At 48.5% G+C, this 19353-nt stretch overlaps 1 protein-coding gene across 5 annotated transcripts in view; it reads right to left on the reverse strand.

Moving 5' to 3' along the window:
• CFAP54 (cilia and flagella associated protein 54) overlaps positions 1–19353 on the reverse strand; it is a 2603731-nt gene that overhangs the window by 1960839 nt on the left and 623539 nt on the right. For all 5 annotated transcript variants that reach the window (XR_013608312.1, XR_013608313.1, XM_078677994.1 and 2 more), the window contains exons 19-20: positions 11774–11848; positions 11546–11664 (exon numbers count right to left, since the gene is read on the reverse strand). Coding sequence is in view for 3 of the 5 variants with exons in the window: in XM_078677994.1 (XP_078534120.1) it covers positions 11546–11664; positions 11774–11848 (194 nt within the window). In the remaining 2 variants the exon portion in view is untranslated. The remainder of the gene's footprint in view (positions 1–11545; positions 11665–11773; positions 11849–19353) is intronic.

Genomic DNA, 19353 nt, shown 5'->3' on the forward strand with positions numbered 1-19353 from the left:
CGGGGCGACCCTTGCAGGAGGTCCCGTTCTTGCGCCGGATTCATCGTCCTAAGAATCTGTACGCCTCCTTTGTTACACGAGTACCTTTACGGGTCTGGGATGCTACCGCCACTACGTGCGGTCTCACCTCCTTCCCGTCGCCGCTTACGCCGTTGGTGGATAACCCTGACTTTACCCCGGGCATGGAACAGGGCGCGTTTGCGCACTGGCGAGGGGCAGGATGTAGGGCCCTGTGCCATATGTATGGTCAGGGCGGGGTGATCCCCTTCACAGAGTTCCGACAGGAGTTTTCCCTCCCTGAGACTGAGAGACACCGCTATATGCAGGCGCGCCACTGGGCCCTCCAGCCTCAGGTGAGGGAGACGGCTGACAGGCGCTTTCTACCTTATGAACAATGGCTGCTTACACGCACTTCAGACTCTAAACTGATTACAGACCTGTATAGATTATTGCAACCTCCGTCCACACACTTCTATAACCCGGGAAGGGAGAGGTGGGAAAGGGAATTGGGGAGGACACTGAGCCCTAAGGATTGGGAGAACATCTCTTACAGAGCAAGGCATTCAGCGTACCATATGGGCCTTACTGACACTCTAACTAAAGTCTCCACCTACTGGTACTACACACCGGAGCGGGTACACGAATTCGACCACAGCAAGGAGGCAGTGTGTTGGAGAGGGTGTGGACACCGAGGTACACTTACACACATTCTATGGGACTGCCCTCTCCTGGCTGCATATTGGAAGGAGGTACTGGACAACATTGATACGCATTTTGGCACTGAACTGCTGCGCTTCCCTGCCTACACACTACTGGGGCTCCCTAACAGCCTAATGTACCCACTTAGATCCCGCAGGGGTAGGCAGATTGCCATTGCACTAGGCTCAGCGGTGCAAAATATCTTGATCCATTGGCGCACGGCCACAGTACCTTCGGTTACGGGCTGGTTCCATAGGTTGTGGCACGTGTTAGGCATGGAGAAACTGTCGCTGATGGTGGCAGGGGATATCTCACAGTTCTCAGAGCTTTGGCAGCCATTTCACTCCCTGTTGTTGATGGAATTCACGGAAATTACCTGCCCCAAATACCTCCGCCTCCTGCGGCTCACGAGTCCTGAGGCACAGGCTCTGTAACTTAGTGGGAGGAGTACTTCCCCGGCGAGTGGGGGTCTTGTGATTGGACTGAATTGAGGTTGGTGCACTGGACGGGGCGGGTGGGGGGGGGGAGGGGGGGAAGTTGGGATCCGGGAGTTGGGTTGTTGGGGTCTGGGGGGGGAGTTTGAAATGGAACGTTATCTCATACTGTGGACTGGCACTTCAGATGTAGCTGCAAGGGGCTGATAAAATTCACTGCATGTAACCAGTCCGGCCGGGATTGGGGTTCTCCCCACCCTAATAGAACGCCCAGTGTTGATGTTTGTTGGTCTTTGTGTGAGATGCTGAATAAAAAACTTTAAACCTAAATCCTGCATCATCCTAATCGGCCCCACGACTATGACCTTGCTCTAAGCCTCACTGCGCTCCCAGGTCGTGGGGGCTGTGGACTTGAGCAGCGGACTGGCTGGTGAGGCCACAGTACCTCCACTGCAGTGAACTACCATTGCTCCTTGGGACCGCAGCTGACCTCGAGACATAAAGGAGCGTGCCCTGTTTCAGAGCCAGGCACGCAGAGGCAGTTTTTGGCACTGTGACTCCGTGCCCGAAGTTCCCAAGTTAGACTTGGAGGAGTGCCGAAGCTGCCACCTGTGCCCTGGTATATCTGAGTCTGGGTGGTGAAAGAACACTGCTGACAATGGGGGACAACACGCCCGTGTGTGGGATATGGCCAGCGGGATCATGGCGGTGGCTGCTGGAAGCCTCAAGGCACCAAAACCTCTTGCTATCTAGTCCCCTGCATCCGCTCCAGACTGAGCAAAGGTGCCAGAGGTAACCAGCGACAACCAAGACTGGCAGTGCCTGGCATAGGCAGGGGTGAGTCCAGGCCGGCCACTGACTGAATCAAGGGGTGGCTGTCTTGTCCCCTCACCTGCGGGATTGGGAGGGGCAGAGAGGACTGACAATTGGTCCCCTTTCCTTCCCTATGGAGTGGAAGCGTTGAACACCCCAGAACAACCCTGATGTCGTATTGAGGTCAGATCCGTAGGAGGGGAGAATCAGGTCAATGCGCTGGAGCCAGAGGGCCTGCATGGGGTGGTTGGCGCCCTGAACATTGAGGCCTCCTCATCCTGGGCCCCTTCCTTATAGTGTGGTGGACCCAGCCTGGTAAACGTAGGACAATTGGAGCAGAGGTGAGACGGGCCCAGCCCATGCAGCAGCCTCTGATGACCATCGGCCCGCCCCACACCAGCTGGCGGTTTGAGACATGGTTTAGGCTGCAGCACGGTCAGTGTGTCTTTATGGCCTGATTCCCTCACCTTTTGTTGGACTGAGCCCTCAGGGTGCCAGAGAAGGCTACCTCGGGCAATACCACAATCCTGGTGCATCCAGCTAGATCTGCCATGCCTGCTGAGTCACGCCGAAGGCCTAACTTTACCTCAGAGGGGGGCCAAACTGCTGCGCTAGGGCCGAAAGAACCATGCAGAGTTTCTTGGGTGAGGACTAGGGTTGAGAAGCATCACTTCCACCTACCGGGAGGGAGTCCGGGCAGCGGTGGGCCGCCAAGCTATCAGGCTGCTCCTGATCCCCTGTGAGTTAGCCCCGTTATCAACAAGCTCACTTTGATTGTGGTGACAGGGGCGTAACACTGGGGAATGGGAAGACTAAGATCCCCCATCAGAGCAGAATGGACCGTTATATGAGGGGATGATGCTCCTCCTGTGAGGCCTGATAATGCTGCCCTCCTCCTCCCTATCCAGTCATCCCGTGAGGCCCTGGAGGGGAGGGTTGGTGAAGTGCACTCAGATGTCTCCCTCCTGCTTCAAGACCTTCGCAATGTGGCTGAAAGGGTCACGTATGCAGAAACCAGGATTTCCAAGTTGGAGATACAGCCCAGCACCTTCGCAAAGACGTTGCAGAGGCCCAGGCCACTGCCAGGGATGTGCAGTGGCAACAGGACGGCACAGAAAACCGCACTCGATGGAAGAACATCAGATTCGTGGGGTTTCCAGAAGGAGTTGAGGCTTGAATGTGCCATGGTTCCTATATGAGTGGTTTCTCCTACTACATTAAGGAATTGGAGCACCATGCTTTAGGGGGGCAGGCCACCACTGGGGGCCCCTCTGAAGACAATGATAGTGCGCTTCTTGAACTTCCAAAAAAGAGACATGAACCTTCCTGAAATATACAAGATGGGGGAAGTGTGCCATGAAATCTCCAAGATCCTGATCCTCCCACATTACACCTGTGAGGTTCAACGGCAGAGGAGTACATTCAATGCTGGCAACGCCAAGATGCAAAGTCTTAATTTGCAATCCATGCTTTTATTCCCAGCAAAACTGAAGGTCCTATTCCAGGGGAAATTACATTTCTTTCAAACTCTCAAACTCTTGAAGCAGCATTGGAGTGACTGGAGGAGCACCCCATGCCGCGGGGGAAGCAAGGAACGAGTTCTGGGCTCATGCCCAAATGCAGGAGAGGGCGCCGGCCCAAAGACTGGCTTTTGTTCTGGAGGAGAGCTTGCCGATCAAAAAAAAAAAGTTCAGGCACGCCCTGGTGCTACAGATGTCAGGAGATGAGACTGGACTCCTCTTAAGACTCAGAAGAGGGAAGAGCGGCTGCAGTAAAGAAGAGCAAAACTGTTGTGCTAGAGGGGGGATCCACAAATGGCAATATTGGAGATGACCAGGGGACAGATTCTGAGACCCCCCCCACCCACCCATTGATGGTTGTTATTTCAAACCTGGAATACGATCCCGAGATCCTGCCTTAGAGGTTACAGCGTCCGGACTGACAGCAGTCATATAGTCGCGGGGCTGATGAGCAGAACTGGGGCCCTAGGGAATGACTCTCCTTGTCCAGTGATGGATGACTAAGCGAGTCACAGTGGATTACAAACACAGGTACAGAATCAGTTTACAGGGACAGTTAGTTCAAGTTGCAACACTGTTTGTTTAGTGTTTAAAGGGAAGACACAGCCACCTCGGCCGAAGACTGGCCTTGCAGCAGGATACATCCAATGCACTTATCACATATCAGCAGGCGACCATTTCAACTTTGGAGCTTCCTGCCCCTAGATCCAGAACCACAATGGTTGCGCCACCACAAGATCACCAGGTTCTCCTGATCTTATCCTGAAATGTAAACAGCCTGGAAGACGAGGTTAAGATGGTTTTGGTGACCCAAAATATCAAATGAATACAACCAGATATAGTCTTCTTACAGAAGACCCATCTCAAGGGAACTCAATGCAAATTCCTGGGGATAGGGGCCTATACGGTGCTGGTGCATGCAGGATACTCTACAGGGTCTAGGGGAGTGGCCACCCTGGTTAGGAAAAATACACCTTTTTGTATGACAATACAGTGGATAGATCCATTAGGTAGATGTGTGGGAGTGAAAGGGTCCTGGGGGCATACGGAAGTCACATTGCTAAGTGTATAAGTGGCCCCTAGACTGCAGGCCCCTAAACTGGAGACTTTAGCGGCTATATTACTGGAAGCAGACTCCTTCACACACATTGTGGGAGGAGACCTTAATGACATTATGGCTATTGACCAAGACATGGCAGGGACTACGGGTGAGGATGCGCAACACACGCCGCTTGCGCACAGGGCTGCCTCTTTGGGGCTCTCAGACCTCTAGAGGTGTGCACACCCCTTTGATAGACGATACTCCTACTTTTCTGGGGCCCATAGAGTGTTTTCCCACTTTGACCATGTCTTTGCTCCGGCCAGCGAGGTGGGTACTATAAACCAAGCGGCTACTGGCCCATGGCCTTTCAGACCACTCCCCATTCCTAGTGAAGCTGGGTAGTCGACGTGGAGGGGGACGGGGTTGGAAACTCAATGCATGGGATTTGAGGGACTGGGAAGTTGCGGAGGATTAACTCAGAGTTTTTCTTTAAGTAACATGAAGACTCAGTCACGTCCAAGATAGTGCTATGGGAGACATATAAGATGGTCCTTCGGTACAGAGTTGAGAATTTGATAGCCCAGAAGAAGAAACGGACAGTAGACGCCCTGGAACAGCTTGAAGGTCAGTTGCTAAACCTTGAGGGGGACCTAGGACAAGACCCAGACCCCAGCAGACCATAGGAAACTGGATCTTCTGAGGGAGAAATAATGAACCCTGGCACAAGATGGGGCTAAGACTCAAATGGTAGTTACATTACACAGACTTTATCATTCCTGTGAGAAAGCCAGGAGGCTCCTTGCCTGGTTGGATAAAGGGAAGCAGAATCCAGATGGATGCATTGGATAGTCAGACCATGGGAAAAATGTGCGGACTCTGACAAAGCCATAGCTAAAGCCTTTGCCCACTATTGCAAGAATTTATATAAAGCCCAGCCATTATAGGAATTGCCCCAAATTGAAACGTACTTGGCTGCCATCCCTACCCCCATATTAGATGCGGAGGCATGTGCCCTACTTTAAGCCGACATTACGTTGTGGAAGTCCAGGGTGCCATGGCAAAACTTAACTCTAATAAGACCCTGGGGCCCAATGGCAACCCCAGCAGAATTCTATAAATGCTAGATATGGCTCTTGGGATCTCATCTCTTAAACATGTTCTGAGATGAAGGCAAACAAGGCACCCTCCCTCCAGATCGTGGGCGGGGAGTCATAGTGGTATTGCCCAAAGAAGGCAAGCCTACCAAGAGATACGACTCATAACATCCAATATCATTACTCAACACCGAGGTTAACATTTTGTCCACACTATTGCCCACTATGTTACTGCAGGTGATCACGCCACTGATTCATAGGGACCAGTCCGGCTTCATGCCCGCTACAATCTTAGATGGACACACAATTGTGATTAAAACCTGCTCTGACCCCCATATCCTTTTAGCGCTGGATGCAAAAAAGACGTTCAACACCATGCTTTCCTAGAACAGACCTTAGTCAAGTTTGGGTTTGGCCCCCATACAACAAATGGGTCAAATTAGTATACCATGCCCCGGTAGCGGCAGTCAGAGTAAAAGGAGTGCTGTCCTCTGAAGTCCCCTTTGCTAGAGGCACGAAGAAGAGTTGCCCTCTATCCCCCCCTCCTTTTCACCCTCACTATGGAATCACTGGCATGCGCAGTCCGCAGCCATCCAGAAATTCACTGCTTTAAAGTCATTGGAGAAGCCTTACTAGAAGAAGATATTTTGCTCTATGCGGATGACATTCTTCTTTATATCACAGACCCATCTGAGTCCCTCCCCCTTGATCTTTCACTTGTTCAAGGACTATAGGAATTATTCCTGCTATAGGATCAACTGGGACAAATCAGTTATCTACCTTCCGCAAGCTGGGAATGAGGTGCCCCCGCTCCCCTGTTGCTTGACACATACGAGATATGGGTTTAAGTATCTAGGCTTGTTCATGACGCTGGGGAGGCAACTTTGCTCCAAGCAAACTTTAGCAGGGTGATGGTAGAGTGCCGGTCTGACATGGAGATGTAGTATGGACTACCCCTCACGATTATGGGAAGAACTGCCATGTTCATAATGATCTCACTACCCAAACAGTTGTATGTATTGCAGAATATGTACTACCGAATTTCCCCAGAGATCTTTGCTAAAATAGAGGGCGACATACGGCCCCTATTGTGGTTTGGTAAACACCCCAGAAATGCCCTACAAACCCTCCAACGTAACCAGTATGATGGTGGACTCGCCGTGCCCAACCTTTTCGCCTAATAATGGCAGACAACCGCATCAATATTAATGATTGGCTATTTGCTCACCAGAGCACTCGACCTAGGGTAGGCTGTAACAGGCACAATGAGGAGAATTGTCCTCCCTACAATATCTCTATGGAGGCAGTGAGACTCGATGTCTCCTCCCGGACACCCAGATTAAATTTGCGGCTTGGGATAGAGCAGTGAAATCTAATGGTTGGCACGGTATGCCAACAAGGGAAACACCATTGTGGGAAGGGGGGTTTGGCCTCCGGAGATACAAAAACTACAAGGATTTGAGGCCGGGGTCATGCTCTTTAAGGTGGGGTCCTCATCGAGGGAGATATTATGCCATTCTCATCCCTTAAATGGGTCTATGTGATGAGCGTAACCCAGTATCTCAAATATGCACAAATAAGGCATGCATGGCAGGTGGAGGGGCTCCCTGTGGAAGGTATCCCGGAATACATCCCATTAGAGGGACGGCTGCTGACTGAAGAGCTAGGGAGGGGTGCTATTTCCCTCACTTACAAAACCCTCAACAATAACATGTCAGATACCCTACACAAGCTGTGGTAGAGATGGGTAAAGGAGGTTGGTGATATGGAGGATATAGATTAGGAGGCAGCTTTAATACATCCAAGGGAGGTAGCAATTAAAACACAACTTCGACTAGTCCAATATAAAATACTCCACAGAGTGTACTACAACAGGCACCAACTGCATATCATGGGAAGGGTGCAATCCCCGAACTGCCCAAGGAGCCAAGGAGAAGACAGCTCCTTTTTCCATACAATCTAGAACTGCCCCCAAAATACAAGCTTACTAGGTGGCAAGTGCCGGAGAACTGGGTTAGGTGCTTGAGACTTCGATTCCACTGGATCCTACATTTTTTACCTTCTGAGAATCCTTAACGATATTGATTTGCTGAGGGCCTAGTTCCTGTTCTGCAGCCTGGGTCTGATCGTAGCTAAAAGGGAAGTAGCCCGATATTGGGGGGCATGATGCTGTCCGACTATGCAGGAATGGCGACAGGGCATGAATATGTATATGGTTGCAGAAAAAGTAACATATGCCAGTATGGGCTGCATCCGAAAATTCTATAAGGTGTGGTGCAGATGGATGCAATATTAATCTTTAGACATATTGAAAGAAAGCAGTAGCCAAAGCCAGGGGGTATCTTGAAGAAGTTGACTGTGATGTATTCAAGTGTAAGGTTCTCTATATTGTGGTGCTCCTTTCTGCTGTAATGCTGGTCAGAGCCAATGGGTGTTTGGGGAATGGAGGGGGGAGGGTAAGCTGGTTGTTTATGGTTGTTGTCAACATTAAGCGCCCATTGGAGTTGGATGCCAGACTTACTGTATGGTGTCGATATTTGTTACTATTGCAAGGTTTTGACAATGTACAAGAAATACTAATAAAAATATATTTTGAAAAAAAATGACATACTTATGCATCATGATACGTGTCACTCATTTTTAATTTCAAGTTCTAGCATGGCAGGTGGCCATGTTAGGTTTATAAAACAAACTGTAACAAAAGAACGGTGTGAAAAGGACATAGGCAGATGCTGGACAGTCATAAAACAAACAAAAATTTGAAAACAGGGGGTAGAATGGAGTGTGGGGGAAGGAAGCACCCTTATCCCATAAGGGTGAAAAAAGTACGGGGAGAGCCAATAAAGACGCTAGTGGCCCAGCAGCACTGGGCACTTGCTGGGTGTTTGTAAAAAAAAAAGAAAATAAAACTAAAAAGGGGATTAGGGCAGGAAGTATGGAGGAGTGTGAAAACAGCACATGGAGAGTAAAGGGGAGGGAATGTAAAAAGAAAAAAAGAGCCAGTAAACACAGGCCCTCCTACGGAATGCTAAATAAAAAAGAAAAATAGTTCCCTCAGGTATGCAGTGGACCGATACAACCCATCTAATCAAACAACTGTAAAACTGAACTGCTCTTGAGCGAGACAAACACAGGTATAGGCAGGAATGCCATTGAACCGAGAAGAGACAGTTAAGATAGACAAGAAAGTCATTCAGTCATACGCAAGGAGCTGACCCAAAGCCCATGCTATGTTGTTAGACCTGGCATCATTGGCATGAGTCTCTCCTCCATTTTTTCTGTTTGCCTCCTCTGTTTACGATGTTTTTGCTGGTAAATGCTTTGGGCACTGTGCCACTGCTGATCAGTGCCACAGTGCAAGTGCTCCCTATGTGAAATTGCTGTATTGATTGAATTCCATGTTTGGCTTATTTGGTTTACTGTCAGTCCCTAGTAGAGTGCACCAGGAGTGCCAGGGCTTGTAAATACAAATGCTGCTAGTGGGCCTGCAGCACGTGTTGTGCCACCCACAAGAGCGGCCTAGTAAAAGTATGTCTGAAGGTCTACCATTGCTAGACCACGTGCAGTCTGGTACTGTCACGCAGACTGCGCAAGTACACCTACTTGCCTGTCCCTAAACCTTCCCTTAACTTCATGTTAGTCACCCCTATGGTAGGCCCACGGGCAGGGTGCATTGTAAGCATAAGGTAGGACAAGCCTGACAAGGTTGGCATGTCCTAATAGTGAATTACAGCCATATTCGTTTTTCACTAGTGTAAGGTAACCTGCTCTCCATCAGTTAGAATGGGCTGCCAGGATTATTAATGCTATAATCCTCGCGGGCTCGGGGAGCATGGTGCAATGTCGAGTTTGGTATCCCTGAACTCAGGGTTTAATAACGCATCCGTTGGTGTGGATGGTTTTTGGACTCTGTGTTTGAAAATAGCACTTTTAGAAAGTAGCTATTTTCTTGTCTAACTGTCTACCGGTCTCTGCTGGTTCTGGTGTGCGTGTGACAGGAGCTGGGTGGCTCCAGAGGTCTGAATGAGTCAGTGTGGGGTAAGTGGGGCATTTGCATTGAGAGTAGGGGAAAAGTAGCTCCTGATAGCCTGCCCTGCCTGATACAATGATGGCTCCGCCCCCCTGCCAGGCGACTGATGACTCTGTGCCTGCCTGGGACTTTCCTGGCCCACCTCCTGCCGGGCAACTGATGGCGCTGCCCCTGCCAGTGACAATGCTGGCTCCGCTCCTGCTGGGCGGCTGAAGACTCTGCCCTGCACAGTGAATAGGCCAGGTGCTTCGGCCTGGCAACACCCACAACAAACCCAAGATGGGGGGAAATTCCCCTGCATGGACAAAGGGATCAAAGCCAAAAACGGGTATAAGAGAAGGACCCCTGAACCAAGAATTTAGGTCACTTCTGACAAGGAAACCTGAACCAAGGACAAGAAGCCTGCTGATCTAAGGACTGCCTACCCCTTCTGCCAGAGTGCTGTTTGTTGGGGGAATCCTGCATTGCTTCTTTATTTTTGCCAAGGAACCAGGAGAGAGGAACTGTGTGTGTACTCTCAATCTTTGCTAAGAAAATCTCCAAGGGCTGGAAGAGTGCCAGTCTCCTGTTGAAGTCACAGGGCTAAAGGACTTCATCTGCTTAAAGTGCTGTTTGCTGGAACTTGTGAATCCAGCACCTCTGAAAGAATCCAGCAATCTCGACGCCGACGGACGCCGCCGAATCCAGCTCGACACCGTGAGTAACGGCTCCAGTGTCCCGCTTCCTCGACGCCGGCCGCCGGGCCCGATCGACGCCAGCAACAACGCCAGTGAGTAGTGAGTTCGGCTCCAGCTCCAAGTGACCTTGTGTCTGCACCGCTGCTGATCGCATCGACTTCGAGCCCTCTCGACGCCGTGAGCGCTGCTCACTCTTGCAACATCGACATCGACGACGCCGTATCCTGCTTCATCTCGTGAGCGCTGCTCCCGCCTGACTTCGGTCAACGCCGCTGCAGATCGCCCCGACTCCGAGGCCCGATCGACGCCGAAGACGCGACGCCGGACATCTCGACGCCGCTGATCATCGAGTGCTTCACTTTTCCAAGGTACTGTGTTGTGGGAGTCTGTGCGACTCCGGGCTCGACGTAGCGCTCCTCGCGGTCGACGCCGAACCTTTGGATTAACTTTGCCTCGACGTCGTGTGACTCCCGTGTGGGTTACATTGTTGCCAAGAACTGTGTTATAAAGAAGAAGAGTTGCTTTTGATACTAAAGACTTTGTGCTAAGAAGAAACCGTGCTTGAATTATTATTTTTCCTTCCAAGAGTATTTATTAGGATTGTGGTATATTTTTGTCGTTATTTGGTCTTGTGCTAAGCCTTATATAAAAATCCTTATTTTTATAATACCACTGTGTCGTGTCCATTTGTAGTGTATTCACTTTATTACTGTATGTGGTCATAAATGCTTAACGCACTGCCTCTGAGATAAGCCTGTCTGCTTTGCCAAGCTACCAAGGGGGTGAGCAGGGGTTATCTAAGTGTGTGATCCCCTTGCCCTGACTAGAAAAGGTGTGTCCCTATTTGTCAGAAGTGTATACCTCTGCCAACTAGAGACAGCCGCTTCTAACATATGTATATCAGGAACAAAAAATTGCCCTCTCTGTAGCCGAGACATGAATAGGGTTTCAATACTAGCTAGGAAGCATCAGTAATGTTCTGTTAACATTATATGTGATGTATAATATTTTCTAACTTAAACTTTTTTGTAGGCATAAGGCGGTCATGGTTATGGAGTGACCCATTTTATTTCTTCTTTGTATTTTATTGTCATATGTTTCCAGTAAAAATATTTAACCATCGCACCAGCTTGCCATAGATAGACTTAATGGCTTTGCTAAAGCATGTTCTATCTTGCAAACATGCATTACTTTATCCCACACTCGTCAGATATGTACAGTCATAATGTATATTACCTCACTGATTTGAGTCGAACTATGGATGAGTCCTTTTTTTATCCCAAGTGCTGCTTTCTGCATCAGGAAAATGGCTTTCGATATTTTATTCTTATTGATCTTATTCAATATGTATTCCTCTGTAAATCATACAAATATTTAGCAAGTTATAGAACATTCCTCTTGGTTGTCTCTTGGGAGACATTTTGTAACTACAAAATAACATGTTTATCTTTTAATTATACTCACCCGTGAAAAAATGGAGACATGCTTTAGGACCTTTTGTGCAAGCCGAGGAACAGGAAGTTTGCTTTGTAACACCACCTGAAAATTAAAGCATGACTGTATATGTTAGATCATTGAAAGTCCATACACATATTATCGGGCACACTCAAGCTCCTCTTTCAAAAGAACATTACAAACAAAAGGTTCTCCTGAATGTATTTCTCAAATAATAGTGATACAAGACAATATTTCTGATGTCATAGAAAAGACAGTGGCTAAGATGTTCTATAAAATGTCTCCCAATAAACCTTTTTGGTTTAGGGTCTTTGAGACAAATGTTTGCTATATTAATTCGCAGAGCAGTCCAGGACACATTGATATCAAGCACCGCCAAGCCCAATGCAAGTATTGTGAAGTAAAAGTAGTTAAAATGTCTCTAGCTATTTATGATCAGCTCTAGAAAAAAGAGATTCGTTAGTTGTACTTCTCTGGCAGTATAATGTCAACGTTTACCTTGTCTCTGTAGCTTACGGGTACTCTGCAACCTACTGGCAGAACCAGAAACGGTTCTATATCTAGTTTTGGGCACCCATATTGTGCATTAATGTGTGCAATCATAGCCTCTTCCCTGTGCAAAATTGTGCACTTGCTAATGGGTGTGTTTTTGCCCGACAAAAGAGGAGTTGGCAGAAGAGCATTGATAATGGAAATGAGCATAAGAACTAATAGTGAAGGAGTCACCATTAAGATAATTTTAAACAACACTTACATACTGACTGTCTCTGTACTCCTCTTCTGGGATGATTCAAAAACAAATGACAATAAATAAAGGGAGGAGTGTTTAACATCGGGTTGCTGAGGCCTAGGCAAAGAACTTTGTGAGCAAACTAGGCATCATTACAGACCAATGCATGCAGGGTAGCAGATGGTTTCTACTATCAAAGGTCTCTAAGGAGCACATGCCTCGAAAATACCACCAAAGTTGCCTCAGTTAACCATCTGGTAGTTGGGGGCTTAGCAAGAGCTCGGTTTCCAAAAACCATACGGAGTTGGTCAGAAAAACATAAGTCAGTGACCCTGTTTAGAAAAAATCGCAAGGTGCACCTGATGTCCTTATTGGGAGATGTCACCTCAACAAGAGAGGAAAGAGGATACAGAGAAAATGTCAGAGGATCAGTCTCTTCGTTTAAATGCTAATTGACATTACTTTAGAGCCAAATGAGAGAACCACCCGCCTTTCTGGAAAACAGTGAAAGTTTATGGGGTGCAAAGGGCATATAACTCAGTTATGTGACTTGCTGACATTACAGCCATCAAGAAGGAAGGCTTACTCAAATCAAATCAAAGACATTTTATTTGATCCATTTGTAATACAGATCATAAAAGTACAAAACAATCCGGATCAGTTAGTCCAGTTTCCCTTCATGTACAAAGGGTTACAATTCATTTAATAAATACTGGTTATAATTATCCACCAACATATACAAAAGGTTAAAATGTATTTCATAAATACTGGTTATAATTATCCACATTACATTAAAATTTAGTAAAATTAATAAAAAAACAAGTCATATGTAGTCCCAAGGATGTACACAAATAATAAAGTAACACAAGGAGATGATGGACGGAGTGCTGAAACTTTTCAGACACTCACCCCCAGTCACAGATCTGGGTGGAATCCATCATCATTCTTTAGTTCACTTCGCCACCTCAGTTCAGACCCAGCCATATGCAAATCGATCTTGACCCTGTGCCTCATGGGAACAGTCCAGCCCGAACTGCCAAACCAAGTCTTCCCTGAACCGGAAACAAGCATCCTGGGAACGGTTTCTGGGTAACACCCTTCATCAGCCAGGCTAGCTTGAATCCAGTGGCAAACTGAGCAAAGGCCCCACGTCTGGGCATACCCTGCCAACTTAGGGCGAACAAAGCAAACATATAAAGTCCCATAAGTTACCTGTATTATACCTATTATAATACATTTAATAAGGCTTACAAAATAAATTCCTCTCTTGGCTTACTTTCTGTCACACATGTCATCAGCTCAAACACCTTGCCAGAGGAAACAGATGCCTTAGACCTCTTGACTGCCTTGCAGGTCTATTCTGGTATTCCATGATGGCTCCAGCTCAACCATACCATTCCATAAGATACCATATCATACCATACCTATTTACAGATGACACACCACTTAGCCCAACGTCCTTATATTGCCTCAATAATGCATTGCTGTCTGCCTAACATACACACTTGCTCCTCAGAAACTTCCTTCACCTCACTGGCTTCCCTGGTCCATCTATGGATATCCACTGTCATCCAATTCCTCAAAACCATTACAAACTCCTACCACAGCAGACTGAGAAAGTGCTGTGCACCAGGGTCCATGAAAGAGTATATGCAATAATTGGTCACAGCCAACCTCAATAAAGACTAAGGGCCCGATTACGATTGCGGTGAATCCGCATCCTCCGGGTCTGGCGGAATCCACCGCCGGCCCGGAGGATGCAGATTCACCGCTGCGTTGTGAGAAACGACCCCCCGCCGGATTAGGATGGCAGGGGGGTCAACTGCGGACGTGGAGACCGTCCGCCGCTTTTCCGCCGTGAGACCGCGGCGGAAAAGCTCTAATATGGTGGCGGTGTCTATCAGACACCGCCAGCCATATTAGGATTTGCATTTTGATATGCCTTTCCGCGGTGGCAATCCGCCACGAAAAGGCATACGGTATTTTCTTTGGGGGCCCGTTGCGGGCCCCCAGGGTGAAGGGGGGGTGGGGGTGCACATGGGGGGTACCTATGGTACCCCCATGCATTTGCATGCATGAAGCGGCAGGCACTGCGAGGTGCCTGCCGCTTTGTGCATGCAAATGCACTGCTTACATTTTTAACATTGCGGCGGGTGCTGCTTCAAGCAGCACCCGCCGCAATGTTAAACATACAGGATGTGACCGCCAGGGTGGCGGTCACATCCTAATTTGCACGGAGGGACCGCCGCTGCCCCTGCGGACGGTCCCTCCACCTCTGGGGTGGCGGACGGACGCAGGTCCGTCCGCCATCCTAATAGGGCCCTAACTTAGCTACTACAAAAACCTCAATCCATCTTCTCTTCCCACAGCCAAAACACCTATTACACACTTTACAATTCTTGTTATCCCCTTCTTGCACCACTGTTATCTTGTGCACACTTACAACCAATGACTGGGCTAATCATTTCTACCAAAAATACATCAGGACCTCATTAGCCAGTCGCTGACTGCATAGCCTCCTGTATCCTCCCCGCCCAGAAGACTCCCTTCCCATCCCTCTAGCCAACCTCTCAGACTAAGTTCATTCCCATTCTGGATTCAGCAGGTACCTGCACTTAAATTGTCAACTATATGAATTCCTCTAACAGCACCCTCCCATCATACTCCAATGTGCTGAGTCTTTCATTTCTCACTGGGAAATAGTCCCAATGCATTATTCTACTGTTGTACTAATATATTTAGTCACAGCAGATCCCTCTTCTTCATACTATCTTTTGGTCTCCCACAAATCCTTCTTCCCAAAATTCTTGAACAACTTTTCCTCAGTGACTCACCAGCTACATTCCTCAAATATCCTACTTGGCACCCTGCAGTCAGACTTTTGTGCTGTCCTCCCCAATAACGCAGAACTCATTCACATATACAACTTCATCATTGATGCTCACTAAAACCTAGTGACTTCTGATCTTATACTCCATGACTTATCAGCAGGATATAAAACAATAAACCACTCAATCCTACTGAACAAACTGACCTCTCTTTAAAATGCAGGAACAATATTAGACATGGCATCCGTGGTGTGGTTCTGCGCGAATGTTTTGCCTTTAATCCTCCTGTTTTGATGGCTTTGTTTCTGAAGGCTTTAGGACTCTGCTCACTTTACCACTGCTCACCAGTGCTAGAGCACTTGTGCTCCCTCCTTAAAACATGGTCGAATTGGCTTACAACTGTAGGAGAGTAGGGTCTGCAATCCTATGGTCACCCCAGATTTTTGCTTTTTGCTTCACTGGTTTATGACTTTCCCTGGCTGTGGGCCTGCTAATCAGACCCACAGCCTAGCTGTTCTCTCTCTAAATTGACATCCATGTACTTTAGGTGCATTTACCAATTGGTACTGAGCCACCTTATCAGTCCCTGTACAGTGTACCTTAGGTACCCAAGGGATAGGTGTACCCAGGGCCTACCAGGGGCTGAAGCATGTATTATGCCACCCCTGGCTGGCCATCTAAACAGACACAACTGGCTGGTAAGACAGCTGGGACAAGGTGGTGTAATCACCCTTTTCTGTAGATATAGTATACCTATATCTAACCCCAAAATGGACACATATATTCCTATCAGTCACTCCTATGGCAGGCCTTATCATTCCTGAAGGCAGAGTGCTTGGAATAATGTGAGATGGTGCTCTGGCATGAGCTGAGCCCGTCTGCAGCTTGCGGAACCAAGTCCTAATAGCTGTTCCATGATAACGCTATACCATATACTCTTAAGTGCATTATAAACCTCGCGGTTGAATGCTAACTTTGGTATAGCATTATCAAAACATGTCGAGTAAGGTGTCATACGAATTGGAATACTACCCCCTCGCCAGTTCTGGCGACGGGGGTAGCATTCCACCCTTCTAGAGGGACACGACATATATGTAACTGTGAACCCCGGTTAAAGTTAACTCGAGCCTTGGCATCACAAAATGGATGCTGCCACCACAGACACAAGTCTGACCTCCAGCTGCTGGGAGTCCTTCCAGCGAGGGACGCTTGGACAAAGGGTTTCCTGCCTTGGGAGGTGCTAGCACCACCCCAGACAGGATTTTGTGTATTGGGTAGGACCGGCCTGAAAGGAATGAGACATGCCTGGGGCACACAAGGTGTCCTGTGCATACACCGGTTCAAACCAGTTGCTGGGGCATCCCTGCCCAGCTCTGGCGGGAAACCGGACAAAGGATAGGGGGTGTAACCACCCCCCTTCCTGGTCCCACCCATAGGAAGGACCTAGTCGTAGTACAGCCCCCTTTAGCAGGATAGGAGCTGGTCCCATTCCAAATTAGATTATCCTTAACAACTTTACAAGAAGAAACTCTGGACTTCGACGTTCTGCTCCACAGAAGACTGAAGAATCTCCCTTGCGGGCAAGGAGTGTCCACCCTGCAACTGCAGGCGCCATCAAGCGTCCAGCAGCTTCACTTTGTCGTCTTCCCTCGAGGATCCAGACTTCAGAGCTCGACGAGACCCTGATTCCCAGACCTCTCCGACCTCAACTCACATCTGCAGCACAGCTGAGATCCGTGGGTGCGACGAGACACGTGGGACCGGCCATCTTGGAGAAACTGCACTTCGCTTCCAGCACGACGTCCGAGGTAAACTCGACCAAGTGCTTTGGGGATTGAGAAGCCCCAGCCCCGAGCAGCCCCTGCACCGAAGATCAGCCCTCCAGCTTCCACGAGATCTGCGTGGGGCCCTTCTGCTTGTTTGCTGCTCGACGCGTTGTCTGGGCACTTGCCGGCTGGCTAGTGACCTCCTAGACGACGAACTTTGAAAACTACACTGCTGGTCTGGTTGCTCCAGACTGGCCCTTGCTCCCTTCCAAAAGAGGAGCACCCCGGACTCTCCTAGTCCGCACCAGATGCCTTTTCCACTCACCGCGTGGGTTGCCTTTGCCAAGGCCTATTGACGCCGAATCCGGAACAGACACCGCCGACAGCGAGAGCCTGCGTGGGACCGCTTGTGCCTCCATCCTGGTCGTCGAAGACACCTCCTGGTCCACGTGGCTACAGAGTCAAGCGTCCACTCTTCACCTGATCGCAACGACGACATCTGGTTCCTTCCTGGTTCCACTCCAGTCACTGGCTAGTGACTTTGAACATTGTCCCCTCTGCTTTCAGGTCTTCAGCATCTCTGATCCACCCTTGGATCACACCGGACATCTTCCTCCTGGTCGCCTGCAGCATCTTTTCTTTCAGGCTCCATAGACTTCAACGCAGAAACCCGACACGACTTCGCACCTATGCACCCGCAGCCCGTGGGTGAGGTAACGAGAGCATTTCGGTGCTCAAGGGTAGCTTGACTCTCCTAGTGTCTAGATTCACAGTTGTTTTAGTCCTAACCAGTCAGGATTGTCCGTACTTACCTTTTTCTTGAACTGTACTGTCCATAGACGTTGTTACGCATCCCGCGTGTGAGTTCACACTCTGCACCCGCGTCCCGTGGGCCTCCTATTACTTACCTAAAGTTAGGATAGCGTAGTCCCAGCGGTCCTACAGCCTGAGGACAGCTCCATTCCTTCTATCGATTTCCTTAACCCATTTACTTAGTATATGGTTTGCCGTGCCCCTAGGGCACCATTGTAATTTTGTGCAACTTATCATATTTTTCCTAAGAGATTGTTATGTGCTTAGCCCTCTGATCTCATAAAGAGTTCAGAGGTGTTTGTTATTAATAAATATATTGTTTATTTTCATAACAACCTGTGTGGTGTCCTTTTATCTGGTATTCAAGGGGTTATATTGTGGTAAAACAGCTGGCTTCACATGCCAAAAGAGTTTAGCCTAAGACTGCTTTGTCCATGCTACCATTAGGATAGCTGGTCTATAAGGTTGACTTACAACCAATCACCATAAGGGTTGTTTGGACTGATACAAGGTGGTCACTAGAACTAGTGAACATCATCTATCAGGCCAACTTCTCACATTGGTGTGCAGCGGTTGGGATTTGAGCTTGCTGTTGGTTTTACCAAATATAATCTTGAAATATCATTTGAAGGATCACATAAGGTACTATAGGTACATATAACAAGCTTCGAAATACTCTGAGTTCTACTGAATCAGCTGTTGTAGTAGAAAGGGCCTAGCACACCCTGACTGCAACTCTTAGCAAGGGATCAGTAGGAAAACCAATAGTGTAGGTAGGTGCATCACTTACACCTCACTAGAAAGCATGTCTACCCATGGAGAGACTTCAGAGACTCCCCTAGTGGTTAGTGACCCTCCACAGGTCCTTTCCAGATATGCAGCTCTCAGTTTCCAGGAGATGGGACAATTGTGTACCTCCAGGAAATTGAAACAGGGTTCCAACCCTACCACTCCTTTTCTGTTAGGTCTCTTAGAGACATATGATGCTAGAAAGGCCTCTAACCCAGGCCCCTCTAGTCCAGATGGGAGCATGCCCCTCTTAGAAGGTGATCCTAACTCCAACCCCCCTGCAACAGAGAATGTAGATGAGGAAGAAGAGGAAGAGTCATCTGGGGATGAGGCAGACAAAGGTCCAGTAGTAGTCAGCAGACTCACAAGGGCCAACTTAAGCCTACATGAAGGTGGTACTGGGGGAGCCCCAAGACCATCCTCAAGCAGGCCTAACATTGGGAATAGACGAGTTAGATCTCACTCCAGAGGCTCTAACAGATCTATTCACACCCATGTCTCTCAGGCATCTTCTCAGAGAGGGATGACATCCCCTCAGAGAAGAGAGCATGAAGCAAAGATGAGGGAAGTGAATCTGAGGATTGAAAGGGAAGAACTTGCCCTTGCCAAAGAGAAACTTGCCTTTGCCAGAGAGCAACAGTTGAGTGGGGTAGTCCCCACTGG

Source organism: Lissotriton helveticus, chromosome 1_1 (genome assembly GCF_964261635.1).
Source record: "Lissotriton helveticus chromosome 1_1, aLisHel1.1, whole genome shotgun sequence".
Taxonomy (NCBI): domain Eukaryota; kingdom Metazoa; phylum Chordata; class Amphibia; order Caudata; family Salamandridae; genus Lissotriton; species Lissotriton helveticus.